The sequence below is a fragment of the Heterodontus francisci genome, chromosome 28 (assembly GCF_036365525.1).
Source record: "Heterodontus francisci isolate sHetFra1 chromosome 28, sHetFra1.hap1, whole genome shotgun sequence".
Classification (NCBI taxonomy): domain Eukaryota; kingdom Metazoa; phylum Chordata; class Chondrichthyes; order Heterodontiformes; family Heterodontidae; genus Heterodontus; species Heterodontus francisci.
Window position 1 is genome coordinate 25,481,109 of NC_090398.1, and position 17,621 is coordinate 25,498,729.

Sequence of the window (17,621 nt, forward strand, 5' to 3'; positions counted from 1 at the left end):
GACTCCCCAAAGCCTGTCCACAAGGCACAAGTCAGGAGTGTGATGGAATACTCTCCAGATGCCTGGATGGGTGTAGCTCCAACAGCACTCAAGAAGCTTGACAACATCCAGGACAAAGCAGCTCATCCACAAACATTCACTCCCTCCACCACCAACCCATAGTAGTGGCAGTGTGTACGATCTACAAGATGTACTGCATTAAGGCGCCAATGGTTCCTTAGCACTTTCCAACCACGCGACATCTACAACCTAGAAGGACAAGGGCAGCAGATGCAAAGGAACACCTGCAAGTTCCCCTCCAAGTCACACACCATCCTGACTTGGAGCTATATCGCCGTTCCTTCACTGTCGCTGGGTCAATATCCTGGAGCACCCTTCCTAACAGCACTGTACATGCACCTACCCCACATGGACTGCAGCAGTTCAGGAAGGCAGCTCATTGTCAGGGGCAAGTAGGTATGGGCCATAAATGCTGGCCGAGCCAGCGACACCCACATCCCAGGAACTAATAAAAACATATCGCGGACGCTTCGCTGTTTCTGCATCAAAATCCTGGAACCCCTTCCCAACGACACTGCGGGTGTACCTGCACCACATGGACAGCATCAGTTCAAGAAACCGACTCATCATCACCTTCTGAAGTGCAGTTCAGGATGAACAATAAATGCTGGCCTCGTCAGCGACACCCACATTCCCTGAATGATTAAACAAAAATATAAACTCATAATGTATCAAGAATTGACACTAACTAATCAGTAAGCAATAAAGGAGTATTGAAAGAAATAATGGCTCTGAAGACCCACAAAATCCCCAGTGACTTCCGATTTCCATTAAAAACTTTTAATAACTGAAGATGCAGAAATTGCAGATGCGTTTGCCATAATCTTTCGATGCTCTGTGTATTCAGGAAGCTTCCCTTTATGTTGATAATTTGTAAATATCACTCCATTATTTTAAAAAGTTGAAAGACAAAACTAAACAATTCCAGGCCCTCAGGTAACATTTGTTGTGGAAAGTTATTGGAATCTATAATTAAGGACAGAGTGCTTGAAGCTTAGAGACATTTAACCTGGTCAGAGAGTCAGCGCAAATTTGTAAATGGTAGGTCATAAAATAATAGAATGTAACAGAACAGATGAAACTTAAGTTCTTGGATCTTTATTTGTTTCCTTTGAATTCCCGCCACTGTAAAGCCTGATACGACGTAGTTATTAACAAGTTTGTTGTTTCCTTACTATGATTTGCAATATTACCTCCATCAGCTTCAAAATAGTCCATGTAACCCCTGACTGCCCTTCTAGTCTTAATCTTGGCATCCCCCCCACCCCCCCCAAGTTTGTTTTAATATTCCCTTCTTGCAACACTTTCTCTCTTTCCGTCGACCTTTGCTTTCGTTTATATTCATTCCAGTGCCCTGGGTCTAAACAACACATTTCACTTTTTTTTTTAAGTTTTCTCACTTTTTTGTCGACAATGGCTGTTTTAATCGGTAAGGTAGTCCCCTTGTTCCGTGGAATTTTGCACGGAGCATGTGTTAAACGTTAACGTCAAACTATCCTTTTTTTTTGTTACTAGTGATTACCACTGAATCCTAAACAATAATTCAGTTATTAGTTTGCAGATCTTTTTGATCTGCACATTAATCCTCTCCACTTTCAGCCTAGTCCCAGTCCGGTTCAGGTTCAGTTCATCACAATGGCATTGCTTCCTGCAGTCGAATTCCTCGAACTCGTATCCCATGAACTACAACCTTCCATTCTCACATACTTATTTAGCCAAGTGTTCACCTTCCGGATCTGTTACCCTCTCCTAATTATTGTCATATCGTCATTTACGTCACATAATGAGACCATTCGACCCATCGAATCTATGCTGTCTCTCCGTAGAGACATCTAGTCAGTCCGATCCCGGCTCTCTATATCCCCGCAACACTGCAAATGTATTTACTTGCCAGAAAAACAATGAAGAGCCTTTAAGTCTCTGAAAAAATCTGTGCGAATAAATAGCATTGTCCCCATTAAGCTGGAAAGTCTAGTTGAAGGAATGTTGTCGACAAGGAGTAAGGAGGAAAACGCAAAAGGAATGTGACTGATTAGCAGGAAAGGAAACATGGGATACCGGAATGGACATAAAATGATGTGAGCAGTAGCCTGGTGGAAGTAGAGTTCGATGGTGGAGACACGGAGAACGAATTCTGAATGAGAATTGCGTTGCCCGGTTCAGCATCGGTTCCAAAAGAGAAATGGAATGATGGACAGTGTGATTTATTGCTGAATGTCTGAGACCTGGAAAAGAAACCTGCCAGAAAGTGAACAAGGAGTTCAATAACCTCTCCAATGTTAACGTCCCCATGCTGCCACGAATTGCGATGGATTTGCTTTCTGTATATTGCTTTTAGTACAGTCAGCACAATCAGATATCACATTATCCAAGATAAACTTCATGCCCACACTCTATGAATCCGTTATTCGGGCTAAGTTCTGAAATGCAAAAGTATTACATGCACGTTAAAACAATGAGAAATGCCAAGAATTACCAGATGGGATAGAGTTTGGAAAATTGTTTGATATGCGGAATACTGATCTTTATTGTGGAGATCATATCAACAGCTTTTAAAAATATTCTTCATGCTCCAGCGAATCCATGTCAAACTATCTCATTGCCTGTCACATTCAAATCCTATTACATTATGGTTAACTTGATTCCAGTGTTGAGAGGATTTGCATTATTGGTTGTGATTCATTTTCAGTCGGTTTATTTGTAACACAAATATTGATTTCTGAGTAATTGGGCTTTGAATTCTCAAATAGCCCTTTAATCAGATCTTTAAAGTGCGGGTTAAAATCAAGTATTTTAAAGCATGCCCCACTTAATCATACATCACATGTAAAGTAAACGTAAAATATCTAACGGCCCAGGTGATTGCGAACTACACGCTTAAAAGATAGTAAATGCAATACAACACTGAGGTTACTTCATTAGAATTGGCGACATCAGTGCCACTTCGGGTAATTTCAGGTATTGGTTTAAAAAGTCATTATATTTCAACCAGTAATTAGATACAGAAAATTTTCTTTAGGATTAGTGGGTCTCGTTTGTGAAATCAGAAGTAAATGAAAATGCTTCGGAGCAACTGCTGTAGAACTATACATGGGAAAATATACAGCTTCTGGAGTTACGCTGCACCGACTGGTGAAAGAAACGAAACGCTGTACCAGTGTACTTTCCACTAGAAAAATCTTAGTGTGGCAAAACTTTGTAACACAGCTATCCAACAATGTACGAATAAGTATTGACTCGAACATATCACTGATTGTTCAGTGGTGCGTGATATGGACACTTGTATAGCTAATAGCACAAATTTTTCTCTACAGTAAGCACACTCACAGCTCATATTGTCCTCAGATAAATTTCATGCCATCGCTTTATGAATGCGTTATTCAGGCTAACTGAACGCAAAAGGTTTACAATCAGTTTATGAAAGAAAACGATGAAGACAACAGAGGGTATCAAAATATAGGCTTAAAATGAGATACAAATAATATAAACTGAAGATTATGTATCAGTGCTCATTTAAAATTCATTTAGCTTATTTTAACGTGGTAATTAATACTTGCATGATCACTGATCAAAACATTTTCTCTGATTAACAGCGTCTGCAGATAATGCAGCAAAGGACACACAAGACGCAATCGTCCTCGCGTGTGCAGTATGCGTTGCATTTCTGGGGGGATTCGGAGTTGGAAGTACGGCAACTTACTGTTGGATGAAGAAAAAATATGTTCCCAGAACAGGTAACCTCCATTCTTCTGTGGGAAGCGCAACAAACTTTTTTTTAAACCGCAAAATAAGTATGCATGAGGTAGAAATAGTGAAGAAAGAGTTAATCTTTTTGAGGGGTGGGTGTGGGAGTGGTGGGGGGTGGTAATATCTTCCTAAACTCCTCTGGCCCTTTCATTCCTGAAGTGTCAGCTTGAAATCCACCTTTATGCGTGCACTTTCTTTTCGTTTTTTTGGTGGGATATGGACTTCGCTGGTGAGGGTAGCATTTATTGCCCATTCTTAACTGCCCTTGCACTGAGTGTCTTGCCATTTCAGAGGGCATTTATGAGTCAGCCACATTGTGCCGGGTATGGAATACTTGATATTTCAGAATCTATAGTACAGTCATGTGGCAGAATGGGGAGGAGTGAAAAATACTATCAACCAGAAATATTACAGAAAACTTATTGAGACACCACATTTGTTTACATGTTTTAAGTATTTGTATTGGAATACTGTAATTAATTGTGGATAGCATATTTGTAGCACAACTGTAGAAATTGAACATTTCTTGGAACCCAAATAGAGTATCATTGCTTGGCTTAGTGACCTTTCTTCATGGTTCCACTTGGAGTGTAATTGCAACAAAGCAGTGTCAGAGGGTTTCGCGATTTTGATGCCTTAATGCAGCATAACTACTTTCCAACATTCTGTATTATAGAGATGGATTTAACTTATCCGGAATCCATCGAAAACAAAGCTTCAATGATATATTGTAACTATTGTATCTTGAGAAATTAATTCCCAGGATGTTATCCTCCATGTTGCATATCGGCTTCGAAATCAAATTTAGCTCAGATCAAGTTGATGCAACATCAGAAGTATTATTTCTGTTCGCTGACAAAACTCGTGCGACCTGTTCCAAATGGATGTCCCTGATTAGTTCCCACGTCGCTCCAATCATAAGATCAAATTAAGAGCTCATGTTCCTGCTCACATTCGAACAATTCCAAAATTCACGATATCTCTTTTAAAAGAACTGCAACAGAATTTCCCTCTTCAGCAATCCTGGCACCCGTTGGAAGCAAAAACACAAAATGCTGGAAATGCTCAGCAGGTCAAGCAGCATCTGTGGAGAGAGAAGCAGAGTTGACTTGCTGAGTATTTCCAAAATCTTCTGTCTTTATTTCAGATTTCCAGTATCTGCCGTATTTTGTTTTTATTTACCCGTCAGAAGTACATGCCTTAACCTGCTGCACTGCCAGAACAATGACGTTATTTCATTTTCATCCTGGTAACTACATTTATCAAAAATCTCTATCTGTCACTACCTCATGGATCTATCATGGAGTAGAATATCGTCTGTTGTGTGACCCTAATCCTACCTCTTTTTGTTCATTCTTGTGAAAAGAACGTCTTGTTGTTGAAAAACATACTTTATAAAATTCCCCCTTGGATCAACAGCTTCTGATGTTCCACCACTCCGACTCCATTCCTTCATAAATCCAATTGTTTCAAGAATGTGTAGCTGGAATTTTCTATTTATAACAATTGTGTTTTTTTCTTATTTCTCAAACATTGAGCCGCATTGATTCCAAGTGAATTTAAAATTAAGGAGCTCGATCCTTTTCTAAGCACCTGTCCATGGACTCATTCTATTTTTCTTGGGACAGAGTTTGCGAACTCTGCTTCTGTCCCTCAATATTACCGAAACAAAATTGCTCCATTATTTAGTTTAGTTTTAGTTTAGTTTAGAGATCCAGCACTGAAACAGGCCCTTCGGCCCACCGAGTCTGTGCCGACCATCAACCACCCATTTTATACTAATCCTACACTAATCCCATATTCCCACCACATCCCCACCTGTCCCTATATTTCCCTACCACCTACCTATACTAGGGGCAATTTATAATGGTCAATTAACCTATCAACCTGCAAGTCTTTGGCATGTGGGAGGAAACTGGAGCACCCGGAGGAAACCCACGCAGACACAGGGAGAACTTGCAAACTCCACACAGGCAGTACCCAGAATTGAACCCGGGTCGCTGGAGCTGTGAGGCTGCGGTGCTAACCACTGCGCCACTCTACCGCCCTATTACAAGGAACAAATCCATAACAATGTTCTTGCCCTTGCATCGTTCATTATTAATTCCTTTGTCATGATAAATGCTTCTTCCCATTTAAAAATCCTTTTAAAACCTGTCACCCTGTCTTGACCTCAGATTTTTCATTAAGTTAAGCTCACTGATTCTGTCCTCCTTTGTTCTTTAATAAAGTGCTTAGAAGCGTGGATAGATGACTTCAAGGCGCAAATTACCGGCATTTTTCGATGCAAAAAAATAGTGGCAGCACCTATATTCTGATTCTAACTTCTTATGTACAGTTATAGGTAGAAATCTAGTAATTCTTTCAAAGGCACGATTAGCGTTGCAATTATTTATATTGGCAAATTTCGCGTTATGCATGCCCATTTTAATTGAGTAATCGACATCTGAAGCTTGTGGTTCCAGCGCAAACGGTCCAAAAGCATTAATACTGCTTCTTGATTTCACTTATGTACATCATGATTGTATGATACATTAGTCTCATGTGTATTTCGTACGGTGCTGGGGTACCAAAGTGTAAAGTTGACTCATTGCCAGCGACTTTTAAAGGCTATAATAGTAAAAATAGCAATTGGTATGTTTATTGAATAACCATTACGCAGATGTGGGTCCGAAGTGACCAAGGTTGGAAACTAAATATTCCAGGGCTCCTAACTTTTAGAAGGGTGGGCAAAACAGAAAAAAATGAGGAAAGTAGCTCTGAGAATAAAGGATGGGATAAAGACAGCAGAGAGAAAGAACCTTAATTCACAAAATCAGGGGTAGTCTCAGTCTATGTGGAGCTAAGAAACAGAAAGGGGCATAAAGTACTACTGGGATTTGTTTATCACCAGCTGACAAGAGTTTGCTGTGTGTGACAGATTATAAATCGGAAAATTAGAGGGGCACATAATACGGATAATATAGCAATAATGGGGGACTTAGATCTTCATATAGACTGGACAAATCAAGTTTGCAGCAGTAGTGCGGAGGACGGGTTCATGGAATGTATACAACATAGATTTATACATCAGCACGTCGAGGAAACAACTGGGGAACAGGATATATTTATGATATAGTATTGTGCAATAAGAAAGGGTTAATTCATAACGATGTAATAAAAGGGAAGACTGGCCAAAGAATTTTATACTGGATGTGAAAGCGATTTAGTTAAGTCTGAAACTGGAGTCTTAAATCTAAACAAAATAAACCACGTATGAATGGGGCGTGAAGACGGGTAGGGGGCGAATTGGCTCAGATCGATTGGGAAACAGAATTAACAGTTATGACGATAGATAAGTAATGGAAGCACTAAAGCAATATTCACAAAAATTTCCACAAACATGTATTCATTTAGTACCCAAAATCCCCACGGAACAAGTTGTCCAATCGTGGCGAACAATAATTGTATTTAAAATGACTTTAGAGTATAAAATTCAATAACACAAATTAGAGGCTGCCTTCTCTGCCCAAAAGAAACCCATAAGTAGATTGTAAGGTCCATTCATATTTAAGTTATAGTGGCTACCAAATTGGTTTGAAATTTGCTGAATAATTTGAGTAACAGTCATGTCAGTTAAAATTAGCCTCCAAAGGAATACTAATGTCTAATTTTATACATAACACATACTTAAAATATAACTTATGAACTTGGTTATTTTAACATTGCAAGTACAGACTTGAAAAAATATGCTGGGTTGAGCACTACCTGGAACTGTACTCCAGGGAGAATGCTGTCGCTGAGACTGCCCTCAATGCAGCCCAGCCTCTACCAGTCATGGATGAGCTGGACATACAGCCAACCAAATCGGAACTCAGTGATGCCATTGATTCTCTAGCCAGCGGAAAAGCCCCTGGGAAGGACAGCATTACCCCTGAAATAATCAAGAGTGCCAAGCCTGCTATACTCTCAGCACTACATGAACTGCTATGCCTGTGCTGGGACGAGGGAGCAGTACCCCAGGACATGTGCAACGCCTATATCATCACCCTCTATAAAAACAAAGGTGACCGCGGTGACTGCAACAACTACCGTGGAATCTCCCTGCTCAGCATAGTGGGGAAAGTCTTTGCTCGAGTCGCTCTGAACAGGCTCCAGAAGCTGGCCGAGTGCGTCTACCCTGAGGCACAGTGTGGCTTTCGTGCAGAGAGATCGACCGTTGACATGCTGTTCTCCCTTCGTCAGATACAGGAGAAATGCCGTGAACAACAGATGCCCCTCTACATTGCTTTCATTGATCTCACCAAAGCCTTTGACCTCAAAGAAAGAACAAAGAAAATTAGAGCACAGGAACAGGCCCTTAGGCCCTCCAAGCCTGCGCCGATCCAGATCCTCTATCTAAACATGTCGCCTATTTTCTTAGGATCTGTATCTCTTTGCTTCCTGCCCATTCATGTATCTGTCTAGATACATCTTAAAAGACGCTATCGTGCCCGCATCTACCACCTCCGCTGGCAAATTGTTCCAGGCACCCACCACCCTCTGCGTAAAGAACTTTCCACGCATATCCCCCCTAAACTTTTCCCCTCTCACTTTGAACTCGTGACCCCTCGTAATTGAATCCCCCACTCTGGGAAAAAGCTTCTTGCTATCCACCCTGTCTATACCTCTCATGATTTTGTACACCTCAATCAGGTCCCCCCTCAACCTCCGTCTTTCTAATGAAAATAATCCTAATCTGCTCAACCTCTCTTCATAGCTAGCGCCCTCCATACCAGGCAACATCCTGGTGAACCTCCTCTGCACCCTCTCCAAAGCATCTACATTCTTTTGGTAATGTGGCGTCCAGAACTGCACGCAGTATTCCAAATGTGGCCGAACCAAAGTCTTATACAACTGTAACATGACCTGCCAACCCTTGTACTCAATACCCCGTCCGATGAAGGAAAGCATGCCGTATGCCTTCTTGACCACTCTATTGACCTGCGTTGCCACCTTCAGGGAACAATGGACCTGAACACCCAAATCTCTCTGCACATCAATTTTCCCCAGGACTTTTCCATTTACTGTATAATTCAATCTTGAATTGGATCTTCCAAAATGCATCACCTCGCATTTGCCCTGATTGAACTCCATCTGCCATTTTTCTGCCCAACTCTCCAATCTATTTATATTCTGCTGTATTCTCTGACAGTCCCCTTCACTATCTGCTACTCCACCAATCTTAGTGTCGTCTGCAAACCTGCTAATCAGACCACCTATACTTTCCTCCAAATCATTTATGTATATCACAAACAACAGTGGTCCCAGCACGGATCCCTGTGGAACACCACTGGTCACACGTCTGCATTTTGAGAAACTCCCTTCCACTGCTACTCTCTGTCTCCTGTTGCCCAGCCAATTCTTTATCCATCTAGCTAGTACACCCTGGACCCCATGCGACTTCACTTTCTCCATCAGCTTACCATGGGGAACCTTATCAAACGCCTTACTGAAGTCCATGTATGTGACATCTACAGCCCTTCCCTCATCAATCAACTTTGTCACTTCCTCAAATAATTCTATTAAGTTGGTAAGACATGACCTTCCCTGCACAAAACCATGTTGCCTATCACTGATAAGCCCATTTTCTTCCAAATGGGAATAGATCCTATCCCTCAGTATCTTCTCCAGCAGCTTCCCTACCACTGACGTCAGGCTCACCGGTCGATAATTACCTGGAGTTTCCCTGCTACCCTTCTTAAACAAGGGGACAACATTAGCAATTCTCCAGTCCTCCGGGACCTCACCCGTGTTTAAGGATGCTGCAAAGATATCTGTTAAGGCCCCAGCTATTTCCTCTCTCGCTTCCCACAGTAACCTGGGATAGATCCCATCCGGACCTGGGGGCTTGTCCACCTTAATGCCTTTTAGAATACCCAACACTTCCTCCCTCCTTATGCCGACTTGACCTAGAGTAATCAAACATCTGTTCCTAACCTCAACATCCGTCATGTCCCTCTCCTCGGTGAATACCGATGCAAAGTACTCGTTTAGAATCTCACCCATTTTCTCTGACTCCACGCATAACTTTCCTCCTTTGTCCTTGAGTGGGCCAATGCTTTTTCTAGTTACCCTCTTGCTCCTTATATATGAATAAAAGGCTTTGGGATTTTCCTTAACCCTGTTTGCTAAAGATATTTCATGACCCCTTTTAGCCCTCTTAATTCCTCGTTTCAGATTGGTCCTACATTCCCGATATTCTTCCAAACCTTCGTCTTTCTTCAGCCTCCTAGACCTTATGTACGCTTCCTTTTTCCTCTTAGCTAGTCTCACAATTTCACCTGTCATCCATGGTTCCCTAATCTTGCCATTTCTATCCCTCATTTTCACAGGAACATGTCTCTCCTGCACGCTAATCAACCTCTCTTTAAAAGCTTCCCACATATCAAATGTGGATTTACCTTCAAACAGCTGCTCCCAATCTACATTCCCCAACTCCTGCCGAATTTTGGTATAGTTGGCCTTCCCCCAATTTAGCACTCTTCCTTTGGGACCACTCTCGTCTTTGTCCATGAGTATTCTAAAACTTATGGAATTGTGATCCCTATTCCCAAAGTAGTCCCCTACTGAAACTTCAACCACCTGGCCGGGCTCATTCTCCAACACCAGGTCCAGTATGGCCCCTTCCCGAGTTGGACTATTTACATACTGCTCTAGAAAACCCTCCTGGATGCTCCTTACAAATTCTGCTCCATCTGGACCTCTAACACTAAGTGAATCCCAGTCAATGTTGGGAAAATTAAAATCTCCTATCACCACCACCCTGTTGCTCCTACAGCTTTCCATAATCTGTTTAGATATTTGTACCTCTATCTCACGCTCGCTGTTGGGAGGCCTGTAGTACAGCCCCAACATTGTTACCGCACCCTTCATATTTCTGAGTTCTGCCCATATTGCCTCACTGCTCGAATCCTCCATAGTGCCCTCCTTCAGCACAGCTGTGATATCCTCTTTGACCAGTACTGCAACTCCTCCACCCCTTTTACCTCCCTCTCTATCCCGCCGGAAGCATCAATATCCTGGAATATTTAGTTGCCAATCATGCCCTTCCCTCAACCAAGTCTCAGTACTAGCAATAACATCATACTCCCAGGTACTAATTCAGGCCCTAAGTTCATCTGCCTTACCTACTACACTTCTTGCATTAAAGCAAATGCACCTCAGACCACCAGTTCCTTTGCGTTCATCATCTGCTCCCTGTCTACTCTTTTCCTTAGTCACGCTGACTTCATTATCCAGTTCCTTACAGGCTTTAGTTACTACCTCCTTACTGTCCACTGACCTCCTCATTTGGTTCCCATCCCCCTGCCACATTAGTTTAAACCCTCCCCAACAGCGTTAGCAAAAGCACCCCCAAGGACATTGGTTCCAGTGCGGTCCAGGTGTAGGCCGTCCAATTTGTAATAGTCCCACCTCCCCCAGAACCGGTCCAAATGTCCCAAAAATCTGAACCCCTTCCTCCTGCACCGTCTCTCAAGCCACGCATTTATCCTGACTATTCTTTCATTTCTACTCTGACTATCACGTGGCACTGGTAGCAATCCTGAGACCTCTGAGGTCCTACTTTTTAACTTGGCTCCTAACTCCCTAAATTCTGCTTGTAGGACCTCATCCCGTTTTTTTACCTATATCATTGGTACCTATGTGCACAACGACAACTGGCTGTTCACCCTCCCCTTTCAGAATGTCCTGCAGCCGATCTGAGACATCCCTGACCCGTGCACCTGGGAGGCAACATACCATTCGGGAGTCTCGTTTTCGACCACAGAAACGCCTATCGACTCCCCTTATAATCGAATCCCCGATAACTATAGCCCTTCCACTCTTTTTCCCGCCCTTCCGAACAGCAGAGCCAGCCACGGTGCCATGAACCTGGCTACTGTTGCCTTCCCCTGGTGAGCCATCTCCCTCAACAGTATCCAAAACGGTATACCTGTTTTGGAGGGAGATGACCGCAGGGGACACCTGCGCTGCCTTCCTGCTCTTTCTCTGCCTTTTGGTCACCCATTTCCTTTCACCCTCAGCAATCTTTATCTGCGGTGTGACCAATTCGCTAAACGTGCTATCCACGACCTCCTCAGCATCGCGGATGCTCCAAAGTGAGTCCATCCGCAGCTCCAGAGCCGTCATGCGGTCTAACAAGAGCTGCAGCTGGACACACTTCCAGCACGTGAAGGAGTCAGGGACATCAGCCGTGTCCCTGAGCTCCCACATTGAGCAAGAGGAGCATGTCACGGGTCTGAGATCTCCTGCCATTTTCAATCTTAAGCTTAAGTTAGTCTTAACTTAGATAAACGAAAAAGGAACGAAAAGTTTTCACCAATCACAGGGAAAAAAAATAGAAAAAGCCTTACCTTATCTGCACACCACCGAGTCCTTTTTTTTTGGTTCGAGGAGGAGGGCGGGTGGGAGGCACTACAGGTGTAGTGTCTCGGGTTCAGCCGCTGCCCAAATATATAGGACTCACTTACCCAGCTGCCACCTCGCTCTCCCTCTCGCAGCTGCAAAAAGAAACTGCCAAAACAACGAGGTAAGTTTATATAACTTGTAAACTCACTTACCCAGCTGCCACCTCGCTCTCCCTGTCGCCGCTGCAAAAAGACGTGGTCTCTTCAGACTACTAGAAAAGATCGGATGCCCACCAAAGCTACTAAGTATCATCACCTCATTCCATGACAATATGAAAGGCACAATTCAACGTGGTGGCTCCTCATCAGAGCCCTTTCCTATCCTGAGTGGCGTGAAACAGGGCTGTGTTCTCGCACCCACACTTTTTGGGATTTTCTTCTCCCTGCTGCTTTCACATGCGTTCAAGTCCTCTGAAGAAGGAATTTTCCTCCACACAAGATCAGGGGGCAGGTTGTTCAACCTTGCCCGTCTTAGAGCGAAGTCCAAAGTGCGGAAAGTCCTCATCAGGGAACTCCTCTTTGCTGACGATGCTGCTTTAACATCTCACACTGAAGAGTGCCTGCAGAGTCTCATCGACAGGTTTGCGGCTGCCTGCAATGAATTTGGCCTAACCATCAGCCTCAAGAAAATGAACATCATGGGGCAGGACGTCAGAAATGCTTCCTCCATCAATATTGGCGACCATGCTCTGGAAGTGGTTCAAGAGTTCACCTACCTAGGCTCAACTATCACCAGTAACCTGTCTCTAGCTGCAGAAATCAACAAGCGCATGGGTAAGGCTTCCACTGCTATGTCCAGACTGGCCAAGAGAGTGTGGGAAAATGGCGCACTGACACGGAACACAAAAGTCCGAGTGTATCAGGCCTGTGTCCTCAGTACCTTGCTCTCTGGCAGCGAGGCCTGGACAACGTATGTCAGCCAAGAGCGACATCTCAATTCATTTCATCTTCGCTGCCTCCGGAGAATACTTGGCATCAGGTGGCAGGACCGTATCTCCAACACAGAAGTCCTCGAGGCGGCCAACATCCCCAGCTTGTACACACTACTGAGTCAGCAGCGCTTGAGATGGCTTGGCCATGTGAGCCGCATGGAAGATGCCAGGATCCCCAAAGACACATTGTACAGTGAGCTCGCCACTGGTATCAGACCCACCGGCCGTCCATGTCGCCGCTTTAAAGACGTCTGCAAACGCGACATGAAATCCTGTGACATTGATCACAAGTCGTGGGAGTCAGTTGCCAGCGTTCGCCAGAGCTGGCGGGCAGCCATAAAGACAGGGCTAAAATGTGGCGAGTCGAAGAGACTTAGTAGTTGGCAGGAAAAAAGACAGAGGCGCAAGGGGAGAGCCAACTGTGCAACAGCCCCGACAAACAAATTTCTCTGCAGCACCTGTGGAAGAGCCTGTCGCTCTAGAATTGGCCTTTATAGCCACTCCAGGCGCTGCTTCACAAACCACTGACCACCTCCAGGCGCGTATCCATTGTCTCTCGAGATAAGGAGGCCCAAAAGAAAGAAGTACAGACTTGAAAAAATAGCTGTCGTGCCCTGCCCAGACCATCCTAGTTCTAAGCATGTTGATGAATTGTCAGAATTTTAAAAAAAACAAATATTTTCAAGAATTAGATCCACTCGGTTATGGAAAGAGAACAAAAAAAAGTCTACCACTGAATTCCATGATGGGATTATTTATGTAGAAAGTCATGTTGTAGCTGTTGTGTGATGTACATCTGGAAAGCTGCCTTATTATGATTGAAAACGAGTGCCATTGACCACATCAATGGATCTTGTGGACAAAATCTACTAGGAATTATGTTAAGCCACAACACAGGATCCAACGTACTTACTTCCCATGACTGAATTAGTGAAGTCTAACTTATACTCAAATTATCTTAGTTTTGAGATTTCAGTTTTTCAAATGCAAACATTAAAAATTAAAATGCATAGAACCAATATGGCATTGTGCACACTGTTTTTCGTATATATGGGGTCGGGGGTGTGGTTGAATACTCACCACGGGCCATCCAAGTATAAATTGTTAATCTTCCACAGTAAGGAATTAAAACACCTGGGCATATAGAACTGCCATTACAGTCCATATTAGTCAACCGAATAGCTTTCGTTCCTTGAATTAAGTATTCCTCTGGTCCCAAAAGGGTGGTGTTCTGTTCCATGGGAGTGAATAGAGAGTTGGTTATCTCCAGAAACTTCGATTCATGCCAACACCATTTCAAGACATCAGTGTAGCATTATTAATGCAATATTTTGCCATCCAACGTAGATAATTTCCAACAAGCTATAATGGCTGGAGAAGTAATGTTGATTGATTTTCAAAAGCAAGCCTTTTCCCCATTACTTTCCAACTGATCGTTTCACAGTAGCAGAGAAAACCATCTATGAACTTAATAGATAGATAGACAGACAGATGGGATGGTAGGTGGTTCTGTACCCAGAGACTGTCGCGCCTCCGGAATATATGGTCAGCTGGTATGGTGGGTGTTGACTTTCTCAGCGGCTTCAAGAGGGAGCTCGATAACTTCCTGAGTGTGAGAAAGATTACATCATATAGAAGGTAAGTTTCTTTATCGGTAACAGGTGGTCCATGTAATCTCCTGGACAGGTTTTCCACTGCCAGGGCAGCAGGGCATTGAAGAGGAAATGTACTGAGTTTTTTCCCCACATTGGCCCAGGGTTTTTACATTTTTTGCTACGCCTAGTAGATTTAGATGTGATTTAGTGAGAGGGAAGAAGTGTTTAGCCATGATGGTAAAGCTATCTTGGTGTGGGACAGTCTTGATGGGCTAGCGAGTCTTCCAGCATAATTTCCATACGTTTGTAAGCTGGAAATTTCCCTCTATGTCAACTCAAATTGTATAGAGACCTGACTGCAACAAATGCTACAAGTACCTCCTTCCTCAATATTGTAGACAAAGTAAGTAGCAGAGGATCTAAAACAGACAAAAGTTGGTTATGCTCTCTGAAAGCACCATGTCTGTGTTCCTGAACTGTCTGCGAATGTAAGAGTAAGGGGGATGGCTCATCCTCACACTTGTTGACTTATTTTGACTACTATTACCTCCAAGCTCCTTGGTTCCTGCATATATCTGGAATAGTTTTTGTATCTTCCAGTGTAAGAACATTTAGGCACCCTGGCAGAGTTTGGGAACTCTCTGACACAGTACTACTGATGTGGATTCCCCAATTGCACTACTAATTGCCGTTCCTATTAGCTGATGGTATTGTTTTCTTTTTAATTTACAACCTTTTTTTCTGTTTCAATTATATATTTCGGGTCGGTTCGGTCATGAAAAGAAATTAAAGGGCTCGGGCCCAGATCGGGTTCGGATTGGCTGCTGTCCAGTCGGGCTCGGGTCGGGTTTTAATTTTATATCGGAGCCAGGCTTCAGGTTATAATGGTGCCAACAAAAGAATAGTAAGCCCGAGGATTGCGAGGATTTTAAAATTCAGCAGCGGAACATTAAGAAATTGATGAGGAAAACGCAAAGGTAGTATAAGAATAAACGAGCAAAAAACATTTATAAAAAAAGATTGTAGACGTTTTATAGGTGCGCAAATAGGAATAGATGCGTGGAAGTAAACGTGCGACTATTGGAGGCAGAGACAAGTGAAATTATTGTGGGAATAAGGAAATAGAAGAAGCATTAACAAATACTTTGTATTTGTTCTTACACTAGAAGATACACAAACTATTCCAGAAATATGCAGGAACCAAGGAGCTTGGAGGTAATAGTATGGATTGAGGATTGGTTCGTGGACAATAAACAGGTAGTAGGAATAAATGAGACATCTTTGGACTGGCAGGCAGGAACTAGAGCACCACAAGAATCAGTGCAAGAGCGTCAACTGTGTATAATCTATATTAATGACTTAGACGAGAGGATTATGTTTAAGATATCCAAGTTTGCTGACCATAAAAACTTCAGGTGGGCAAGTTACCGGTGAGGAGGACGGGAAAGGCTCCAGAGGGGAATAGACAGTGTAAACCATAGCATTTTATCTCAATGGTTACTGTACGGTTTGATCACTAGAATTCCGAGAAATAAGGAGACAAAACTTAATATTCAGGTTGAACACTAACGACTTTTCTTGGTTAGGTATGAATTCTAATTATCAACACAATACACCTTTATTCACCAATAAGTTCCAAGGAATCAGACATACACGATCACTGCTGCTATCTCTCTGTTAGTTGTTCTCTTCAGTAGCTGACCAAGCTACCCGAATTAAACACCGAATCACTCATTGCAACGAGATAATACCTTTCTTTCGAAGGTGGACAGGCCACTCTGACAAGATGACCGAACAAATCGACCCTAAGCTAAAATTGTCGAATGAGGCATATAGCTCTTTGTTCATACTGCAATATTAGAGACTGCCTTGACGATGAGGATATGTTTCAATTTCCTTCAATAATTTCATCACCACTCTGATTGCCACAGATGCTTTCAAGACGTTTCTTAGTTAATCTAACAGTCGCTTCCTTCCCTGGTCACACGCATACACAAATTAAATCACAGGACAATTAATCAATCCAAGTCCCTTAAATTGCTGACGTTTGCGAACTGTTGCTTGGAGAATTCCTAGTTACTCTGCATTTCAAATGCAGGCATACTCTGACATAATTGATCAACGTCAGTTTGCGCAGCTCTCTCGCAGCTTTTCAAAACTCGTTCGACCATTTAGTCCACCTGAATTAGTATTTTTTTTCCAAACATGTTAAGAAACATAGAAAAGTAGGAGCAGGAGTAGGTCATTCGGCCCTTCGACCCTACTCCGCCATTCAGTACGATCATGGCTGATCACCCAAAATCTGTAACCTGTTCCCACTTTCCCCCCATATCCCTTTAGCCCTAAGAACTACACCTAACTCTTTCATGAATATACTTACTGATGTAACCTCAACTGCTTTCCGTGGCAGACAATTCCACAGGTTCACCACTCTCTGGGTGAAGAAATCTCTCCTCATCTCAATCCTAAATGGCTTTTCCCTTACCCTGAGATTGTGACCCCTGTTCCTGGACTCCTCCGCCATTGGAAACATCATTCCTGCATCTAGTCTCTCCAGTCCTGTTAGAATTTTATAGGTTTCTATAAGATCCACTCTCATTCTTCCACTCTCTAGCGAATACAAGCCTAATTGACCCAATCTCTCTTCATATGTCACTCCTGCCATGCCAGGAATCAGTCTGCTGAACCTTCGCTGCAATTCCTCCATAGCAAGAACAACCTTCCTCAGATAGGGAGACCAAAAATGCACACAATACTCCAGATGTGGTTTCACCAAGGCCTTGTATAATTGCAGCAAGACATGCTTGCTCCTGAACTCGAATCCTCTCGCTATGAAGGCGAACATGCCATTTGACTTC

The 17,621-nt window shown here is 43.0% G+C and overlaps 1 protein-coding gene across 9 annotated transcripts in view; it reads left to right on the forward strand.

Moving 5' to 3' along the window:
- Positions 1-17,621, forward strand: part of LOC137385145 (NACHT, LRR and PYD domains-containing protein 3-like) — a 106,702-nt gene that overhangs the window by 69,062 nt on the left and 20,019 nt on the right. For all 9 annotated transcript variants that reach the window (XM_068060063.1, XM_068060058.1, XM_068060064.1 and 6 more), the window contains one exon: positions 3,654-3,794. In XM_068060063.1, coding sequence (XP_067916164.1) covers positions 3,654-3,794 — 141 coding nt within the window. The remainder of the gene's footprint in view (positions 1-3,653; positions 3,795-17,621) is intronic.